Here is an 18826-nt window from a genome sequence, read left to right on the forward strand (position 1 = left end):
ATAAATGTGGAACAAACATTTGCGTAGGAGAAAAGAAAAAACAAAAAAACTAACTTGCTTTTTAATTAATAAAGAATGACTTATAATTATAGATATTTAATCAGGAAAGAATTCAGTATTTAGCCCGTAGTGCTTGTCTTCCTAATGACCCTGCTTTTAAGTGGGAGGCCGGAGCTGTTGATCACTCTAAAGTGCTTCTCTTTAACTCCAAACAGGAGGCGACCCTCTTGGGCAATTTGCGATCGAGCACATTGAGAATGAATGGAAGGTCTCTGTGAGGAAATCTTTGGACCGTGAAGAGAAGGACAATTATCTCCTCAACATTACTGCCAGCGACGGCATCTTCACCGCTAAGGCTGTGGTGGAGGTCAAGGTGCTGGACGCCAATGACAACAGCCCAGTCTGCGAAAAGGTAAAGACTGTTACTAGCTGTATTTTGCCCTATATTCATAAACCAAATGAATACTTTAAATCAATATAAATCTGTTACATGTGTTGTTGTTGTTGTATAGATGCATATGTTTATGAGGTCTTTTAGCATGTATATAAATAACTATTACCATTATCAACACACAATTATTACTATTATTTAAAGGGGCACTGTGTAAGTTTAATGAAGAGTCCACCATCTCTTTGTGTTCATCACGATATTCCACAGTATGGCATTAAATTTATCTCCATAAAGACAAATATGTTCCACCAATACGCCAATTTACAGGCCAGATCTGTGGAGAGGCAAGCCCACTCACTGTACAAATGCAGGCTTTTCAACGCATTTTCGAGCAATAAAAATACCTGTAATTGATTCAAGAGCAAGAGATAATTCACTTTAATGCCATACGGTGGAGTATTCTGGGCAAGGCTATAACATCTCCATTAGACAAATAAGTAGTGGTCCTTCCACTAGAAAAGTTTCACATTGAAACTTTAAGTAGAACAGTCACAGATATTCCAGTTAAAAATTTCTGCCCTGATATACTTAGTTAGACACACTATAATGACCAAAATGAAAATTCAAGAACCAAGTCACCACATCCTTGATTCTAACCATGGAAAGCCACTACCCAACGAACTCCAATCCTTTTCCCATCCTCTTTCCTTTCATCCCTTTTGATTCACTTGTGCGTCTTTCTTCCCGCTCACCCCCCATTGTGCCGTGTGCCCTCAGACCCTGTACAGTGAGAGTGTCCCAGAGGACTCCCCCGCTGGCAGACTCATCCTTCAGGTCTCCGCCTCAGACGCAGACATCCGCTCCAACGCCCAGATCTCCTTCCTGCTCCGGGGAGAGGCAGCCCAACTCTTTGTAATTGATGCTGACACAGGTGGGTGTCCCGGGCGCTGAAAATAATGAGATCCGAAACTAGGGATGTAACGGTATCCAAATCTCACAGTACGATATTATCACGATTTATTATGTACTGCAAAGTTTGGAAGAGGCTAGTAGGATTGTAGATAGGCTCCTTTTTGCTTTTAAAATGCCTTGACAAGACTGGTGTGAATCATTGCTTTTGTAATTTCAAGAATGAAGGTAAAATCATAGAATCCAGAATCCTACTTCCTATACATAAATCGCAGTCAGAAAATCTGCAATTTGATTTTTCCCCTCATTTCTAGAGTATTATGTGTTATTGAATAGTTTTAATGAAACTTTGCAAATGCAAATCTTGTTGCATTAGTTATTGTTAAAAGAATGAATGAATAAAATACACCTAAGGAATGTACCATCGCTAGTATGTAAAAATCCCTGCAAGTTCTTTCTTGCAAATATTTTAGATTAAGCCTATAAACCACCCTTCTCCATCTGGTTGCAGTGCTAAAAAATAGAAAACAATGCCGCTTCATCACCTCCAACCAGTTTTAAACAAATAAAACCTCTTAAACAAAGAATCAGTATTCCAACTAAGCCTCAATATTTGACCAAGCCATAATCCACATCTGCCACTGAACAAAAACTTCTTTAAGAACCAAAATTGTGCAAAATATTCTCAGAAATCTAATGCTAGCTGCTTCACATCCCACTGCACTTTCAGCTGCTTTTAGCTGCCAAGTCCAATGCTTTCATCCCCATTCTCTCCTCTCAACATTCAATTACTTATTTTTTAGCTGTCTTCACTCCTGGAAGCTGTTAGAGGTTTAGATACCTTCCCCTTGCTTAGATCCAAACAGGGATGATAGTGTTTAGGGATGTAATGTTATCCAAATTGCTTTATACGCTCACAGTAAGAAACTTATTGTGATATTTTGTGGAGGCTTGTGGAGGGAACAGAATTGTGACTTTCATAATTCAAATAATAATTAAGATTTAAAATGAAAAATGATGACCATTGCCATAGTGAGTGTCAATTGAAAATTAAATATTATATCTTTTGAATGAAAAAAAAATTGAATAAGTTGAAAGCCATGAATAATTTGTATATTTATTTGTACTCCTCTATGCAATGTTTTGTTAACATATCCATGGGTTTCAGAACGATGAAAAACCCCCATCAGGGAATATTACACCATCACATTCTTGAATCTGAAAAGCACCATTATTGATTTATTTGTTAAATTGGGGCCATTTTCTATATATTTTTGAACTTTTAGGAGAGCTGAAGACCTCCAAACCTCTGGACCGTGAGGAAGCAGAGGAACACAGGTTCAAAGTGCGGGCAGTGGATGGTGGCGGACGGTACTGTGAGGCCGACGTTCACATTACTGTTGAAGATGTCAATGACCACTCGCCACAGTTCACCTCTGACCCCTACTCCTTCACTGTCTTTGAGAACACTGAGATCGGAACCTACGTGGCCAAACTGATGGCAACTGATGTCGATGTTGGTAAGACAAAATTTGAAATTGCATTGTGAAAAGTTTATTTTAGGCATGACCATTTTTGCTATTATTTACTGGCTAATGAATATTTGATGAGTGTGGACAAAGTTGTAATTGTTATTGTTATTAATTTAAAGTATAGGTATTTAACCTTTTAGGTGGAGGGACACCTGCTTAAACTTTAATTGTATTGTTTATGGCCTCATTTTAAAGTACAAAGGTGATTAATTTTCCTTTTAGAAAGGGGTACAAATCTTGGGTTCTGCAACTTTTAGAAAGAATACACTTTTTCAATGTAAATATAGTTAGAAATACATATACATTTACTTTTATTTTAAAACGTACTCCCACAACCCCAATTACTTTGGGTTTTGTAATTGTTCTATATAATTAAGCTTATACTGAACGCCCGGCTGCTTGGGTGTCCATCTCCACAGAGCCAAAACTGTGCTAACAACGCATAGGTTATTATCTCCTAATTAGCCAATTGTATAACACAAAAAGGCAAAAGGGAGGATAACAAATGTGAAATTTCATGAGTGATCAACCCTCCAAATTAAGAGCCCCATTACACTCTAATGAAATTTTTCTCTTCAGCCGCAATTCTCACAAGGCCTAAATGCAATTTTCCACCCGCCTGATGCAGATCCACGGCACTGCCAATGCTACTTGTTTGTTTTACCTTTCAGAGGTTATTGCAAACTATTGATGGGGATTAGATGAAGTTTCTTGCACTGTTAGATCGAAAATATGCCTGAGTTTGCAACAAGAATTAAATATATTAGATTTTTGTTTGGTCTGGATCAGTGACACACTTTTCATTTATTTAAAGCAGCCTCCAACATGTGTCTGCGCTGCAGCAGAAAAGACAGGAACTTCAATGTTAAAGGTGTAACTTTTATTGTGGAACATCTGGTACCTGCTTGTCTCCATGGAGATGTTATCGCTTTGCTCGGAATTTTCGACAGTATGGCAAAAAACACACCTATTCATCATTTATTCATTCATTACGAGTGCTTTAATTGCTCAAAAATATCCTACATTGTTACAGTCAGTAGGCTTGCCTCTCCTCAGATATGACCCCTAACTTGGCCTGATGGCATCATCTGCTAATCTTCATGGGAAAAAAAAGTTTAATTTCATACTGTGGAACATTCCAGACAGAGCATGGAAATAGGCAAGCTGGACCCTAGAAAAATTACATTATGCACCTTATGAGACAAGTGCAGTTCAGTGGTGGGCCAGGTTAAATATATTTATGATGTCTCAAAAAATCACAGCAGTCTCCTGTAAACAAAATCCAGAATCATCCCCCCTGAGTTTTCTAGTTCTTCATTGTACCGTTCGCTCATGAGTACATTTCAGCAAATTCACTGCCAGAAATTCCACGCCTCCTGTACCATCCTCCCTTTTTTCCTACTTTTTCTCAACTGACAGCTTGACAGTATTAAAGGGATGCTCAAATCTACTCCCTCAGAACGCACTGGTAAACTGTGAAAGACAAGTATTGAGACATCTCTTCCCTGAGGCTCTGCTGGCACCAAATTGCTTCGCACTTGGAATATCAAGGCACATGAAGCAAATATTATAAAAACCTGCAGTTCAATTTCGCTGGGGGGCAATAATTATTTAGAGATACCCTGAGTCGAAGAAGCTAGGGATTCGATTTGACTTCCATATCTCAAAAATAGCATCATTTGGAATAAATTTGGGAGTTTTGACAAGTCCCGTGTCGCGTGCCTAGCCAACCAGTGGAGGCATACATTGTTATTGACCCAGTTCTCTCAAATTTCACTCAAACTGTTTATTCGGCGGCCATCAAAATGCGATTGTAACCTTGCCCTTGGAGACTTGCTTTATCTCAATATTTGACGCAGTCTTGGCAACGGCTGTTTTGGCCCACGGGCCCTACAGTCTGAATACATATTTGAATGGATTTTTATTTTTTTTCTTATGTTATCTCCAGCAGACACAACTTTCTCGTTGCGAGGGCGACTGTCCAAAAAAAAAAAAAAACATCCTTGATTTGTGATAAACCAAAGTTGCACGCATAATTTTTTTGTTTAGTCTTTTTTCATTCGGATAACGAGTCTTCGTGACCTCTACACTTGCCCGCCGGTTGCTGGGTTGATTCAGTATTCAGCGACATTGCAGAGGATTTATAGATTTTCTGTAGCGAAAAGACGGGTTACAACATAAGCTGTCTATAAAAAGTCAAGGAAAAGCTCCAGGCTAAGTGTAAAGTTAGCATTAGTGGGGCCGGAAAGACAAGCATCGATTTGCATTAGTTGAATGTATGGCAGTTTGTCGGGGCCATGCTAAAAATAATGAGCTTAGAAATTAAAAAATGTTTAAGTAAAAGATTAGATCAAAGTCAATATGTCTTGGAGTTGTAGAAGTAACTTTGGACAAGTGCCATAAATAAGTGGATTAAAAAGGAAGATTTTTTTTCCCATGCATTTGAGCAGAACACGTCTTTATCCAGTATGAATATATTGTAGAAGCATCTCTCGAGGTCAGAATAGGTCTGCTGCTTGATCTGGTCAACTAATTACAAAGCATGTTATTAGGTTATTTTTTTGGACCAAGAGTTTGTTTTCATACCTGACCGTTTCGACTGTTCACTAGTGCTCTTCCTCAGAGTGGTCACGTGATGTTGCTGTGTTCGGTCAGTTGATTTATACAAGTTTTAGCGCTGTCTTCCTGCCATCAGGTATGAAAACAAGCTCTTGGTCCGAAAAAATAACCTAATAACATAAATTATCGGGAGACAAAATTAACCTCATTGGACTAATTACAAAGCCTTTTATTCAGCAAACAGGAAGTGCAGGTTAGCATGCTTGTTGTTGTTACTTTTAGCGTCACTGCAAAACCAAGCAATAATTGATAGTTTTATCTTCTTTTGTTATGTAAATGAATAGGCACACAAAGAATGCAAATATAATACAAACTGTGCCGTCCTGATAGTGAGGTATAATTTACTATGCATTGTTAAAAGACACGAATCACTGACAAACTGATGCAAGTAGCTTCTTTGCACAGCAAGTTCACTATATTGAAAGCATGGAATGTTTTTTTTTTCTTTCTTTAAATTATGTATGTTTATGCTCTGTACCAATTGTATAATGTCTGTGCATTCTTCAGGGGCTGCAACTTGAAATTATGACATGCCAACTACAGAAATAGTTCACAGTGGCAGCCCATATGTGCCCATATATGCTAAATGTGTTGGGTTTTTACCACTCTTTAACAAACCTTCATAGACCATGATCCTTTATTTCAGTGCAAGAAACGTGAAGAAATTACTGTTTACAAATCTTAATCCTATGACAGTAATGATAGCAGTAAAGACTTGTCAGAGCAGTTTTAGCAAAAAGCTACGATTTCTACAATACCATTATCTTACCCATAATAACTCATAAATATTTTCCAGACTTAACTCACCTTTTTTTCTCTATTTGCCCTATCTCTCTCTAATGTGCTGTCATTAGCTACAGTGGAGATAAACAAGTTGAGCTATTCCCAAGTCAGAACAATTTCCTTAAGCACCATTATGTCTGGAGGATGATCAAACTGGTGGTAAGTGATTGGGAAGCGCATAGGCAGGGCTCCCCTGCGGCCCCCTCTTCGGAGTGATAACGAGATCCGTGGAGGACGGGGGCACGTACCTGATAAATGGGAATATAATGGCAGATTCCAAATGGGGGCCACCTGCAGGAAGGCATTAGCATTATTATTGTGATCTGTCTCTGTCTCGTTGCTAGTAGCGTCTTTGCTAGTGGGAGGACGTGAGTTATGACAACGGCGCGGGTGAGACAGTTTACGGCTTCGGTTTATCATAGGCTACTGGGGAAAAGACGGATGATTTCAGTGTCGACAGGAGGCAGAGATTTTAATCATTTAAGAATCGATGTATCAGTTTAAAGAGAGGAGTGTGCTTTTAAAGTCAAGGGCTTATGGAATTCTAATGGTATAGTTGTCAAGCTTCCAAGTGACAAAGATGTGACAGGTTGTAAAGTAACTAATATGAATAAATAGTATGTAATAATATGGATATGCAAAAAGTGTATCTGTCACAAGTGTCTAAACTACTAATAAATGCAGTCAAGCCACATGATACAGGGCTTGTTGGAAGCTTTATCTCTTGCTGGGTGTGGATATTTTACCTTGAAAATATATCATATAATTTTTTTTGTTGAAAATATACCTTGAATCTGTAATCTGTATGTTGTTTCCCTTTTTTGTTCAATACCGAGTATATAAAATGTCACATGATTGATCAAAAATAGACTAAAATAGGTTAAATATGTGTGTCTTTTTTGTCTTTACTTGAGTTAGCTTGCATTTCCACAAACCTGACTCTTATTTGGAAGAGAACTTCCTGCTTGTGTCTCAAGCTATAATAACTCTAACTAATATAACTAACATGGCATTCAGTTCATTTATTTTTTTATTCGCTTATTTTTTCCCAGGCCTCAACAGCGACGTGCTCTACTCGCTGGTTGACTCCGCCGAGGGCTTCTTCTCCATTGACGAATACAGCGGCGTGATCAGCCTGCAGCGCCCCCTGGATCGCGAGGTTCAGTCCGTGTACGAGCTGACGGCTAAAGCTACAGACCAGGGCTCTCCTCACCGTTCCACCGTGGCCCAAGTGGTGATTTCTGTCCTGGACATCAACGACAACCCCCCAGTGTTTGAGCACCGCGAATACACCGCCACCGTGGCAGAGGACATCGCCGTGGGAACGCAGATCCTAAGGGTGCTAGCGGCTAGTCGGGATACGGAAGCTAACCAGGAAATCATGTACAGCATTATCAGTGGAAATGAGCACGGAATGTTCAGCGTGGATTCTCGCACAGGTATGTCACGAGTCTTTGGATTTTGTGTTGTATGTAAATTGTCAAGTATTTTTATATTGAAATGAACAACAATACACACACCCAAATGGATAGATTATATATTTTAGATATGTATTTATTTATTCATTTTTTTTAGATAGATTTTACTTGTTTGATTAGATTATGTTTGCTGGAAAGTAGGGATGGACACGATTAGTCGATTAATCGATAATTGATCATTAAGAATTTCCTCGATTACGTTAATTTTCATCGACAAACCGAATGTAGGTTGCTGTGCGTAGTGTGACCAAACGGGGGTCCGTACATGTAGCTCTCTGCACTCAGAAGGAGCGAGTAAACACAGTCGGTCAGCCAGCAAAATGCATATTTAACGATGACTTGTACAAGAAATTCCACGCTTTCCATTCTGGTCGGGACAAGTGTGAGTCCATGTGCACAGTGTACAAAGCAGCACATATTTGTTCGGTGTCCAGTGGGAAAAAGCTCACCAGGACACCGAAAACATGAAAAAGCTTTGCCAGGTGAGAGTAGCGCAATGTCGATGACGAGTCCCCACCTCCCACCCCCCGTACGGTGTCCTGGTTTTGACAAACGCAAATATGGTCACACTAACCGAGTCATGCCCTTCAATCTGACAGAAGTTGACCGCATCAGCGCACAAGTGCTGATTTTTTTTCCTTCGCTTAGTCTATGCAAATTAGCCATGCAGTTTTTGTTTCGTTTCTGTGAGAGTTGCGCAAAGCTGCATTAAACATTATAATGTCAGTCGGGCTGATGTGGCTCTAGAGTCGTTACGGTTTATATGTCGTAAAGTTGAATTTATTTATGCTTTATGATTAGTAGTGCAGATAGTAATAATATTGATGATACATTTTAATATAAAAAATTTTAATGATTAATCAATAATCGATCGTTAATTCTCCCGACGATCGATTAAGAAAATTTAATCGATTGCCCATCCCTACTGGAAAGTATATTTTAAGAGCTTTACTGTTTTAACCATCCTTATTTATTTATTAATTTTTTTAAGCAGGGTTCAAAGTTTACATTACTTTAAAGTCAGTAACTTTGTATATAAATTTGCTTTTTTAGGTTCAATGTATGTTACTTTAAGATACTTACTTAAAGATCTTAATTATCTTCAAGCCATTTAAACTATAATAGCTTCTAAATTTAAAACTTAAATTAAACTAGAAATTCATGAGACACGGGGAAAAGGTGCCATAACTCAACCATCTTCTTCATAAGTGAGAGTAATTGTAAATTGCGTAGAGCGTATTTAAACCTGACCACAAGTTTACAATAAAAGAAATATAAGTTGTATTTTTAGCTGCAGGAGACATCAAAAACAACATCATTGTTTTTCTGACATTTGTAACTCGCCACCAACTGTGTTCCCATCGTTTCAACAGATTTTTAAAACAACACCCTCTTTTATGTCAGCTGTTACTGGCTCACCACACGCTTCAGCTCGAGAAAAAAAACACTCTTTATTGACGCGAAGCCATGCGGGTCCAAGACGTTTAGCCTAGCGCAGTTTGATTTATTTTAAATGAGTCTTGTGCAACGTTACTTGTGGTTCGCCGGGGTATTCAGACGCTCAAGAACTGCTAAATTTATGGTGTTAAAAGTATTTTCTTCTAACTTGAAGGTGCTCTAGCAAAAATCATGACATAATCGAAGAACTTCATATGAAATTTGTGACTTCTATAATATTAAGTGCAGTACCAGAATAGCGTAATTACTACCACTACTTTCTGCTACTACAATTTCCATGCCATTTCTGTGCCATTTTGCTAAAGTACAGGTCAGATGTATGGAAAGATGAGCAAGAGTGTATTTTTTTAAGCAACAAAAACACTTGTAATTGAATCAATGCAAGATAGATAAGGTAAATGCTATACTGTGGAACATTTCAGGCAAACACCTCTAAGCAAACTAAACAGGCAGTAACCAGAAAAGCCAGAAAAAACACTGCATCTTTTAAAGGAAAAAGTAGCATTTCTCAATATCAAAATCACTAGAAAGTTGGAATAATTAGTGTTTGGCTTTATTTCATATATCTCCTCGCGTAAACCGTACTTTTCTTTGCTTGACCTTGAATAATCATTCTTTTGTTTGTCCTCAGGCGACATCTTTGTGATCGAGCCGCTGGACTACGAGCTGTCCCATGAATACTACATCACCGTGGAGGCTACAGATGGCGGCACGCCCCCCCTCAGCGACATGGCAACCGTCAACATCAACCTGACGGACGCAAACGACAACGCGCCCGTGTTCAGCCAGAGCACGTACACGGCCGTGGTGAGCGAGGACGCCGAGCTGGGCAAGACGGTGCTGACGGTGAGAGCAAGAGCATTTCTCGTTATATAGTTTAACTTTTTTTTAATAGTGGTTATAGTGTGAATGTGAGCTTTAAGCAACAGAAAAGAAAATATTTAGGTCCTATATTACACAAAATGGATTCTTGTGAGCTTTAAGACATGTTATAATGCTATTAGCGCATCATAAACATAACCGAGTTTTCTTTTGTTTTATACACACTTGCTTAGTTTGTATACATCTGTAAAGCTCAAAATGCTGTTCAAGCTCTGTTCTGCTCTGTTCCTTGCAATGTCATGTAGTGGTAGTTTTAAAGTTAAACAGCTACCTTTTACCTTTTGTTCAGTAGAGATTGGCAGTTCCCGTTTCAATTCCAAATTATTCTAGTGAAGGTGTATGGAGTTTAACAACACAGTGGAGCACTTCCTGTATTATGACGTCTTTTCTGTTTGAGAGAACTTATCAAGTATGCAGGGTTTGTGTGAATTAAACAAAACACAACTCCAGGTATGTTTTTGATGAAGAAACATTGTAATATAGATCAGAATGTAGCACAATATAGGCCCTCTAAAGAAAAGTACAGCACTCTTAAGTTAAACCAAACCTCAATTAGGATTAGGAACCATGGCTGTATCAGAAGTAGACCAGACGGTGTAATAGCACTAAAACGGATATAAACACGACGGGCCTCAGTAATTTACAATAATTCAGAGCCACTGCCTCAGCTTGCTGGGGAAAAATAACCCATTATTCTTTTAACATGACGGACAATTTCTCATTTGTCAGGCGTATAGTAAGTTACCTCCAGCAAAATATGTTTGTTCACCCCGTCTAACCATTACTCACGTGTATAGAGTTTTCTGGTGCCCATATTTTTAGACTTTGTGCCATGATTGAGACAAGCTTATGCCTATTTGTCATTGTCTCCGCATTAGATTTTAATACCTGCCATTGTTGTGAGGTACTTGTTCACTGTCTGATGATTTCCCCCGGGGATGCCAGGGATACGTGACGCTCGGGAGGGTTTTAAGGCCGTGTCGCGCTGGGAAGACAGTAGAGAGGGGTCAAATTAATATGAATGAGAAAAAGTGGTGTCAATTGAGGTCTTACTAGATATTGAAGCTCATAAAAATATATATTTTTTGGTATTTACATGATATAAAAATAAGACAAACTATTTTGATGCATAGGTTGAAATATACTGTATATTTTAGTGTAACAAAAAACTGTATATTTTTGTGTAAAAAAGTCATAGCTCTCCATCTATGCTGTGCAAATAAAAAGTTTAAAAGCAAGGAATCAAATATTTGCATTTGGTAATAATCATTAAAGGGCCTGTACCCATGTATTTGACCAAAATTTGTCTTGCCCCATAAGCAGCTCTTTAGGTCAAAATAAGTTCACTGTGTTCTGTCTACATTTAATTAGAAGCATTTTACTGTCCAGTAATCAGGAAGTGCACCATTAGCCTGCTAGTTGTTTTTTAGCATTACCGCAATTGCAAATCTCCTCTCTGGCTTTGGGTTGCTATTGGGACAAATCTATTTCACTAGACACGATACCATAAAAAAAACATCTTATACTTAATTAAATCTTTTGTTTTGACCCCTCTTTGATTTTTCCCCTAAAGGTCGTTGCCCAAGACGCCGACGGTCCTTCGTACAACCACGTGCACTACTCCATCGCCGAGGGCAACCAGGGCAGCCCGTTCACCATTGACCCCACACGAGGAGAGCTCAAAGTGGCTCGCCAGCTGGACCGAGAGCGGGTATGGACACACCACAAACAGACTACAGCCTCTACAATGCTGACTCCACACTTAGCCTGTAATCCACTGAGTAACTAATTGCAGAATCCAATCGCAGTCGTGTCATGGCTAATGGGGGGAGCTCAATGCACGGCTGTTTTATTGCTCACAGAGGCAGATTGGGCTATTTATGCTAATTGGCTGGGGTCATGTCCAGAAGTTGATGAACCCAAAATCTCAGCAGGAGAGCAAGAAGCAGTAAAACTCTATAATAGTTAAGAATTACTGTAAACAAAAGATGTATCAAAGTTAAAATCAAATAAATAGGATTGTCAAACATATCAAAAATTAGATACTAATCGACACTTAAACTATTTGTGAATCTATACTTAAAAAAGTCAAATTCGCAGAACAGAAATGAACCTGTCCTGAATAGCTTTAAAATGATCTTGAGCCATATCAGAACAAGTATAAAACCACAATAATATACACCCATGGACCACTATAGGACCTACCTGTGGAAAACCAGGAAACTCCCTCACGTTTTAAATTCCATACATTCTCACCAAACCTGATCATTTCTCTGTTAGAGCTATCTTCATTACACAGCTACTCAACTTCTGCAGCTACTGTATTTATCTTATTTTCAATCACTTTACTCCTCAGTGCCTCAGCAGATGGTATACTTGTTATAGAAATCGCACAAGGACAAATATTTCACCTTTTTAGCATATTTACACTTTGTTCTGTAAGTGTAAGGCATACAAAAGTGTATTTTTAATTTTTTATTTATTTTTTTTATCAATATATCACCTTCTATTTTGTACCAGTTTCAAAAAGTTTAAAAACCTATAATAAACCAAAGAAATTTCTCATATATTATAATATATATCTATAGCTGATTAGTCACCCTTAGTTGAACAAAATGTGTTTTAGTTGACTAATCATTTTATTTAGATTATAAGGATTTATATGGGTAAGTTTGTGAGTGAGCTATCTGAAGATTTGGTGTTTTTATATGATATGTAAAAAGGCATATTACACACATGATTCACAAGGTTCTCTGTCTTTATATAAATACATTGTTTCCTAGTATTTTTATCTGGTGCAGGTGTAATTTTGTGAGTACAGTTTGGGTCAGATACATGGATATACGTAATAGTTTTAAGATCTTTGCCACGTTCCTTTTTAGTCAACAAATCAATAGGCAGGACGTGTTTAATCGACCAAGAATTACTTCAGTCGACTAAAGCCACCTCACTTGTAAACCATGCACCCTCCTTCTTTTGTCAGATCTCCGGATACAGTCTCACCATCGTGGCCTCAGACAATGGACTCCCGCCCCTCTCCACCACCACCATTATCAACATTGACATTTTGGACATCAACGACAACGCGCCTGTCTTCTCCCAGGCCAATTACAGCCTCATCATCCAGGTAGGAGGGAGGAGCGCGCTTGCTATGTACACCCTGATCACATTATATTGGACCAGGGGAGAGTTCACGGAAAATAAAGGAATTGCGGTTGAAAGAGGGGTGGAACAGAAAGGGGGATTAACACAGAGATATAATGGAGGAGTGCGAGAGGAGAATGTCGAGAAGGCACACGAGCGGAGGTGAGGAGAGAGGGAGGTGAGGGAATTGTAAATTGAAAGACAGAGGCTGCATGTTAAGTACGGCAATGCAGATAGGGGTGGGAAGAGAGTACTGTAAAGGTAGGAGTGGCAGATGCGAAGGCGAGGAGCAGAAGAAAGACTAGTGTGAATTGTGTAATTTGTAGCGCTATTGTGAACATTTCTGCACAAAAACTGATAATATCACATGTACAGTGTTTACTGATCCATGTGAGGGGAATTCATTGTTTGCATTTGACCCATCATGTCTCTGGGTTAAACCTGACAGGAGCAGTGGAACCATCTCCAGATCATGTGCTAGTCTTGGTCAGGGCTTTCTTAGCTGGAGGATTTTACCTATTGTGTATTGTTTTCAGATGGCAGAAGATGCTGATTGCCCTGTCAGAAAGGGGTTTGGAGTTAATAATAATGCTATTTATATGCTTTTTATAAGAAACAAATATCCTCAGATATTGTTTGTTCATGCTGTTAATCATTGAATAGTGATAAATAAGTTAACATAGATTTATATCAAGGTTGTGGTCTTTTGTTTGTTTTGTTTGTTCTTTAACGATACATCCTACACAGTTACAGCATTATCAAAAGTAGATTTGTTGGTATTGTGTAAATAAATACTTCTTTTAAGTGCAACAAGATGCTTTAAGTTGCTGTTGATCTACTATAAGTTCAATGTGACAAGAATTCAGCCAGAACTATGAAAGTACTGTGTCACTTTTTGCTTTGAACCCTGACTTCACTCTTTGCATTTCTTAACCCTGACAAGGCACAGCTGTGAAGTGAAAATCATTTCTCTTTTCCAGGAAAACCGTCCCGTAGGCACTAGTGTCCTCCAGCTCACCGTCACCGACCGAGACGCGGGCTACAACGGTCCGCCTTTTAGCTTTGCCATCGTAGACGGTAACCACGGAGACACCTTTCAGATCAATCCCACCGGAGCCCTGGTGACTCGAGGAGAGCTAAGCAGGAAAACTAAAGAACACTACCTACTACAAGCTCAGGTAAGTCGGAGCGAATGAGAAAGAAAGAGAGATGAAAGGAGAGAAAGAGTGAGAAGGGTAGAAAGAGTGAAAGAAAGAAATAGAGAGGGAGAAAGAGAGAGGGAAAGAAAGGAACAGAGAGGAATATATAGAGAGAAAGAGAGGGAAAATAGAGAGAGAAGGAAAGTGAGAGAGAGAGGGAGAAAGAAAGACAGTGGGAGTGAGAGACAGAGGAACAGAGAGAGAAAGAGACAGAGAAAAAGAAAGGAAGAAAGAGGGAAAAAGAGAGAGAGATGGCGGAAGAAAGAGAGAGAGAGTTTCTATTGATCAAAGCGTCAAGCTACAGCAACTGGGGCCATTTGTCATTGCCCGGACCAGCGCTCTTTCATGCCCACTCAATCGGACTTTCCTCCCCCTCTTAAGTTCTTCTGGTCTGCCTCATGCTTGTGCTAGACCCTGGGCCACTAAAGGTTTAGCTGAGCCTAAAATACTGTGATTTTTGTGCATCAATATTTAATGGACACTAAGTTAGAGTGAAAAGTTGGGATATTTGGGATTTCTTTTGTGAGTTGAGTTCAAAGCAGTTGCCAAGATCTAACACAGAAAACACTGTAGTGATTTAAAGGTCAGAATTTTCAGGCTTTTAAAAACTATTTTGTACTCTTCATTTCTTAAAGGTGCACTATCTAACTTTTTTGGTAGTAGGGGGTCTGCTACAAGCTTGTTTCCATGGAGATATCCTTTTGTTATGCAGTATGGCATTAAACTCATGTATTTATTTGATTACAGGTGTTTTAGTGCTCAAAATACATCAAAAACATGTATTCTGACAGTGACTGAGCTCGCCTCTCAATAGATCTGACCTGTAACATAGCCTGGTGGCGTCACTAAGTTGTCACTATAGAATACATTTTTCTCCAAAATGTAAAGATAACAAAGGTATAGCAAAAACAGAGTATTGGTGAGACGGCTTTTAGGTTGAGCAGATGACCACTTTAATGTTTAATGTCTGTGAAGAATGAAGGAAGAATCTGTCCATTGGTGCCGCTACGGAGCCAAAGTGCTACAGTGCCCTCTGCTGGACAAATGTTGAACAAACCCTCAACTAAAAGACCGTAGTTGTAATAGTGAATGGTAGTAGTTGTGTAAAATAATGTGAATGATGAAGATAATAATAACACATTGCCCACTTAAAAGGTGCATTATATAACTTTTCTGGTCAGTTTCCATAGAGATGTTTCATTGTCTCTAATGTTCCACAGTATGGTATTTACCTAGCCAATCTTGCATTTATTCAATTTCATGTGTCTTTATTGCTCAAAAGTACATTGAAAAAGATTTTTACTTTGAACATAGTCGCCTCTCAACAAAATAGATCTGTAACTTAGCCTGGGGGTGTCACTGGCTTGTCTCTTTTCATAAAGTTTAATACCGTGATGTGGAACATTTCAGACAAAGCAATAACATCTCCATGGAAACAATCCTGCACCAGAAAAGTTTTATACTTTGACAAACGTAATTAATCCAGAAGAGCCAGATATCATAATCCCTATCAATAATTTTAAAGAAACATATTTTTCCTTTCCCCTTAGGTCTCTGACAGTGGCCAACCCCAGCTGTCCTCCAGCACTTTCATCAGTGTTCGCATTATTGAAGAAAGCATCTATCCTCCCGCCATCTTACCCCTCGACATCTTCATCTCCACGGCAGCCGACGAGTACCCAGGCGGAGTCCTTGGCAAGATCCACGCCACAGACCAAGACATCTACGACACCCTCACCTACAGCCTGGCCCCCTCCTCGTCCTCCTCCTCCTCCTCTGACCAAAATGGAGCCATGTTTTCCGTTGCAGCCTCTGATGGCAAAATAATCGCCCTCAAACCGCTGGATGTTGGACACTACCCTCTGAATGTAACAGTGACTGATGGCCGCTTCACAACTGCCGCGGATGTGAATGTGCATGTTCGCCAGGCTCAGCAGCAGGCCTTGGATAATTCGATCGCGGTGCGGTTTGCTAGTATAGCGCCGGAGGAGTTCATAGGGGACTACTGGAGGAACTTCCAGAGGGCGCTGAGGAACATAGCCGGGGTGAGGAGGAGCGAGGTGCAGCTGGTGAGCCTTCAGCCGTCAGAGCAGGGCGATCTGGATGTGCTGCTAGCGCTGGAGAGAGCTGGAAGTCCATACCAATCACAGGAGGTATCTGATTGAGTGTTCCATCCATATCTGATTTTTAATACTTTTGACAGCCCTAGCGTAGACTACATCGACACTCTGTTGCGTTTGACCCAGGTGGTGTTCCGTAAGCTGAATTCGTCAGCGGCTGTGATCGAGGAGATGACTGGCGTGCGTATCGTGCGTGTGGTGCAGAAGCTGTGTGCAGGATTGGACTGTCCTCTGCTCTTCTGTGATGAGGCCATCTCTCTGGACAAGAGCTCAATCAACACATACAGCACTGCACGTCTCAGCTTTGTCACCCCCAGACACGTCCGAAATGCTACCTGCCAGTGCCAAGGTAAATGCAAGTTCAGAGAGAGTTTAGAAAGAGTTATAGGACAGCAAGCAGAGGTGTGTTGACTAATCAAAAAATTTACTTAAGTAAGAGCAATGTTGCTTCAGAATAATATTACTCAAGTAGAAGTACAAAGTAGTGGTCCAAGAAATTACTCAAGTAAGAGAAAAAATCTTTTTGGGAAAACTACTACTCAATTAGATATTATTATCCAAGTGCAGTAGTAATGTGTTTAATGTGTCAAGTCTAATATACATGTGGTTGTGTTTTAGGAGGCAAATGTCCACTGTTGAACAACCTGTGCGACAGCAACCCCTGTCCAGAGGGAATGGAGTGTGTGTCTGATCCTAGAGAAAACCAGTACAGCTGTGTGTGTCCTGAAGGCAAGAAGGGCAAATGCTCCGGTAACACCCAGAAACATATAAAAGTTTTCTATAAATGTTCAAAATTTCGTACAATATTTGATTTTCTCTGTATTCATATGTCTCATTTAGATGGTCACTCTCTCACGTTTAATGGAAATGGTTATGTCAAATACCATCTGATGGAAAATGACAATAAGGAGCTGATGAAGTTGTCTCTGAGACTCAGGACTTTCTCTAACCACGCCACTGTCATGTACGCCAAAGGGACGGATTACAGCATACTGGAGGTAATCTCACAATCTTTTACTTTTATTGCATATAGTTTTCTGTTCTTCCTATTTTTCTTATTTTGTAAATGGAAAATATTTGTAACTGCATATAAAAGTACTCCTATAGTAAGTGTCCAAACCCAACATTGAGAATCTGAGAATCCACTGCCTAAAAAAAAAAAAAAAAAGAATGTCGTTAACATTGCTACATTTCACCAGCCAATCTTTAGTTGGATGGAAATAACAATAAGTAATCAAAATAATTAAATGACTGTAGCCTCAGCTCTTAACATTTTTGTAAAAAGATAACCTGCAGATAGAGAACAGACACGCCTCTTGTGAAAGACCAAAACCTCGCAGAATTCACTCCCTGATCTGCAGAGGCTGCTTTAAGACTGATTCATGATTGACTGCCGGTGCTGAGGTTTCGGTAGTGACCATTCTTATCTGGATATTAGCATTCAAACTGGCAACCCAAATAAGAGACTTATGTGAGGCTCAGTCTGCATTATGATCGATCGTCTTGAGAACAAAACACTTGTAACAAACAACTTAACTAGTATGTTCAGTGTTTTTGTAAGAACAAATCAGCTTTACAATTATAATCATTAAAACTATAGTTGATTTGAACATAAATAAATATATACAGTATATATGCAATATATAAATTATAATAATTACCATTATACTTTGCGAAGGCACCCAATCCATTCTGAACCACCCGTTGCACTGCTTTGCTGTTTATCTCCAGCACAAATTTCCATTTAAAACCCACGTTATGAACTCACAACTGACCTGTCCTCTCTTGAGACCATCTAGCTTGGAGTTCAAAACTGCATTTTTATAAGACTTTCACATGAAGTCTACTGTATGAGAAAGTAGCAATGGGAAAGAAAGAAAAAAAGACTCACATACAAGAACTATTTTTACAGTGGGAGGGAGGCACACTGCAGTTTTCCACACATTCTTTGGTGTAGCGTCTGCGTGCCAGACTTGAAAACCTGGCCAAAAGAAGGTTATTGTTCTTCTCTAACTGCTGTGGAAAGTTTTCCTGTCTGCAGCCTCTTTAATGTACTGTAAATTGGAGAGTACATAAGTTATAATAATGAAAAGTATTACTGTCAAAGCTAATTTCAAAATGGAACTTTAAAAAAAATAAATGATATGTTGTCAGAGATTTGCAAAGGAACAAAGAGAAGAAAGATAGTGAGTAGAGATACTAGATAATATGCTTACATGTAGTGGCAATATAAATAAAAAAAAAATAACAATATGGCTCAATCAAAATTATTCCAAATAAGTTTCATGTTATAAGACTGAATTCTTGTTTA

At 39.2% G+C, this 18826-nt stretch overlaps 1 protein-coding gene across 1 annotated transcript in view; it reads left to right on the plus strand.

The window, feature by feature from the left end:
• fat1a (FAT atypical cadherin 1a) overlaps positions 1 to 18826 on the plus strand; it is a 99339-nt gene that overhangs the window by 69250 nt on the left and 11263 nt on the right. Inside the window, 12 exon segments of the mRNA XM_055158265.1 lie at positions 216 to 412; positions 1169 to 1322; positions 2587 to 2820; positions 7287 to 7673; positions 9802 to 10016; positions 11626 to 11763; positions 13036 to 13179; positions 14177 to 14374; positions 15946 to 16548; positions 16642 to 16864; positions 17134 to 17265; positions 17356 to 17513. Coding sequence (XP_055014240.1) covers positions 216 to 412; positions 1169 to 1322; positions 2587 to 2820; positions 7287 to 7673; positions 9802 to 10016; positions 11626 to 11763; positions 13036 to 13179; positions 14177 to 14374; positions 15946 to 16548; positions 16642 to 16864; positions 17134 to 17265; positions 17356 to 17513 — 2783 coding nt within the window.

The sequence above is a fragment of the Boleophthalmus pectinirostris genome, unplaced genomic scaffold, assembly GCF_026225935.1.
Source record: "Boleophthalmus pectinirostris isolate CB_2022bp ecotype Guang Dong unplaced genomic scaffold, ASM2622593v1 HiC_scaffold_22, whole genome shotgun sequence".
In the NCBI taxonomy this organism is placed as follows: Eukaryota; Metazoa; Chordata; class Actinopteri; order Gobiiformes; family Gobiidae; genus Boleophthalmus; species Boleophthalmus pectinirostris.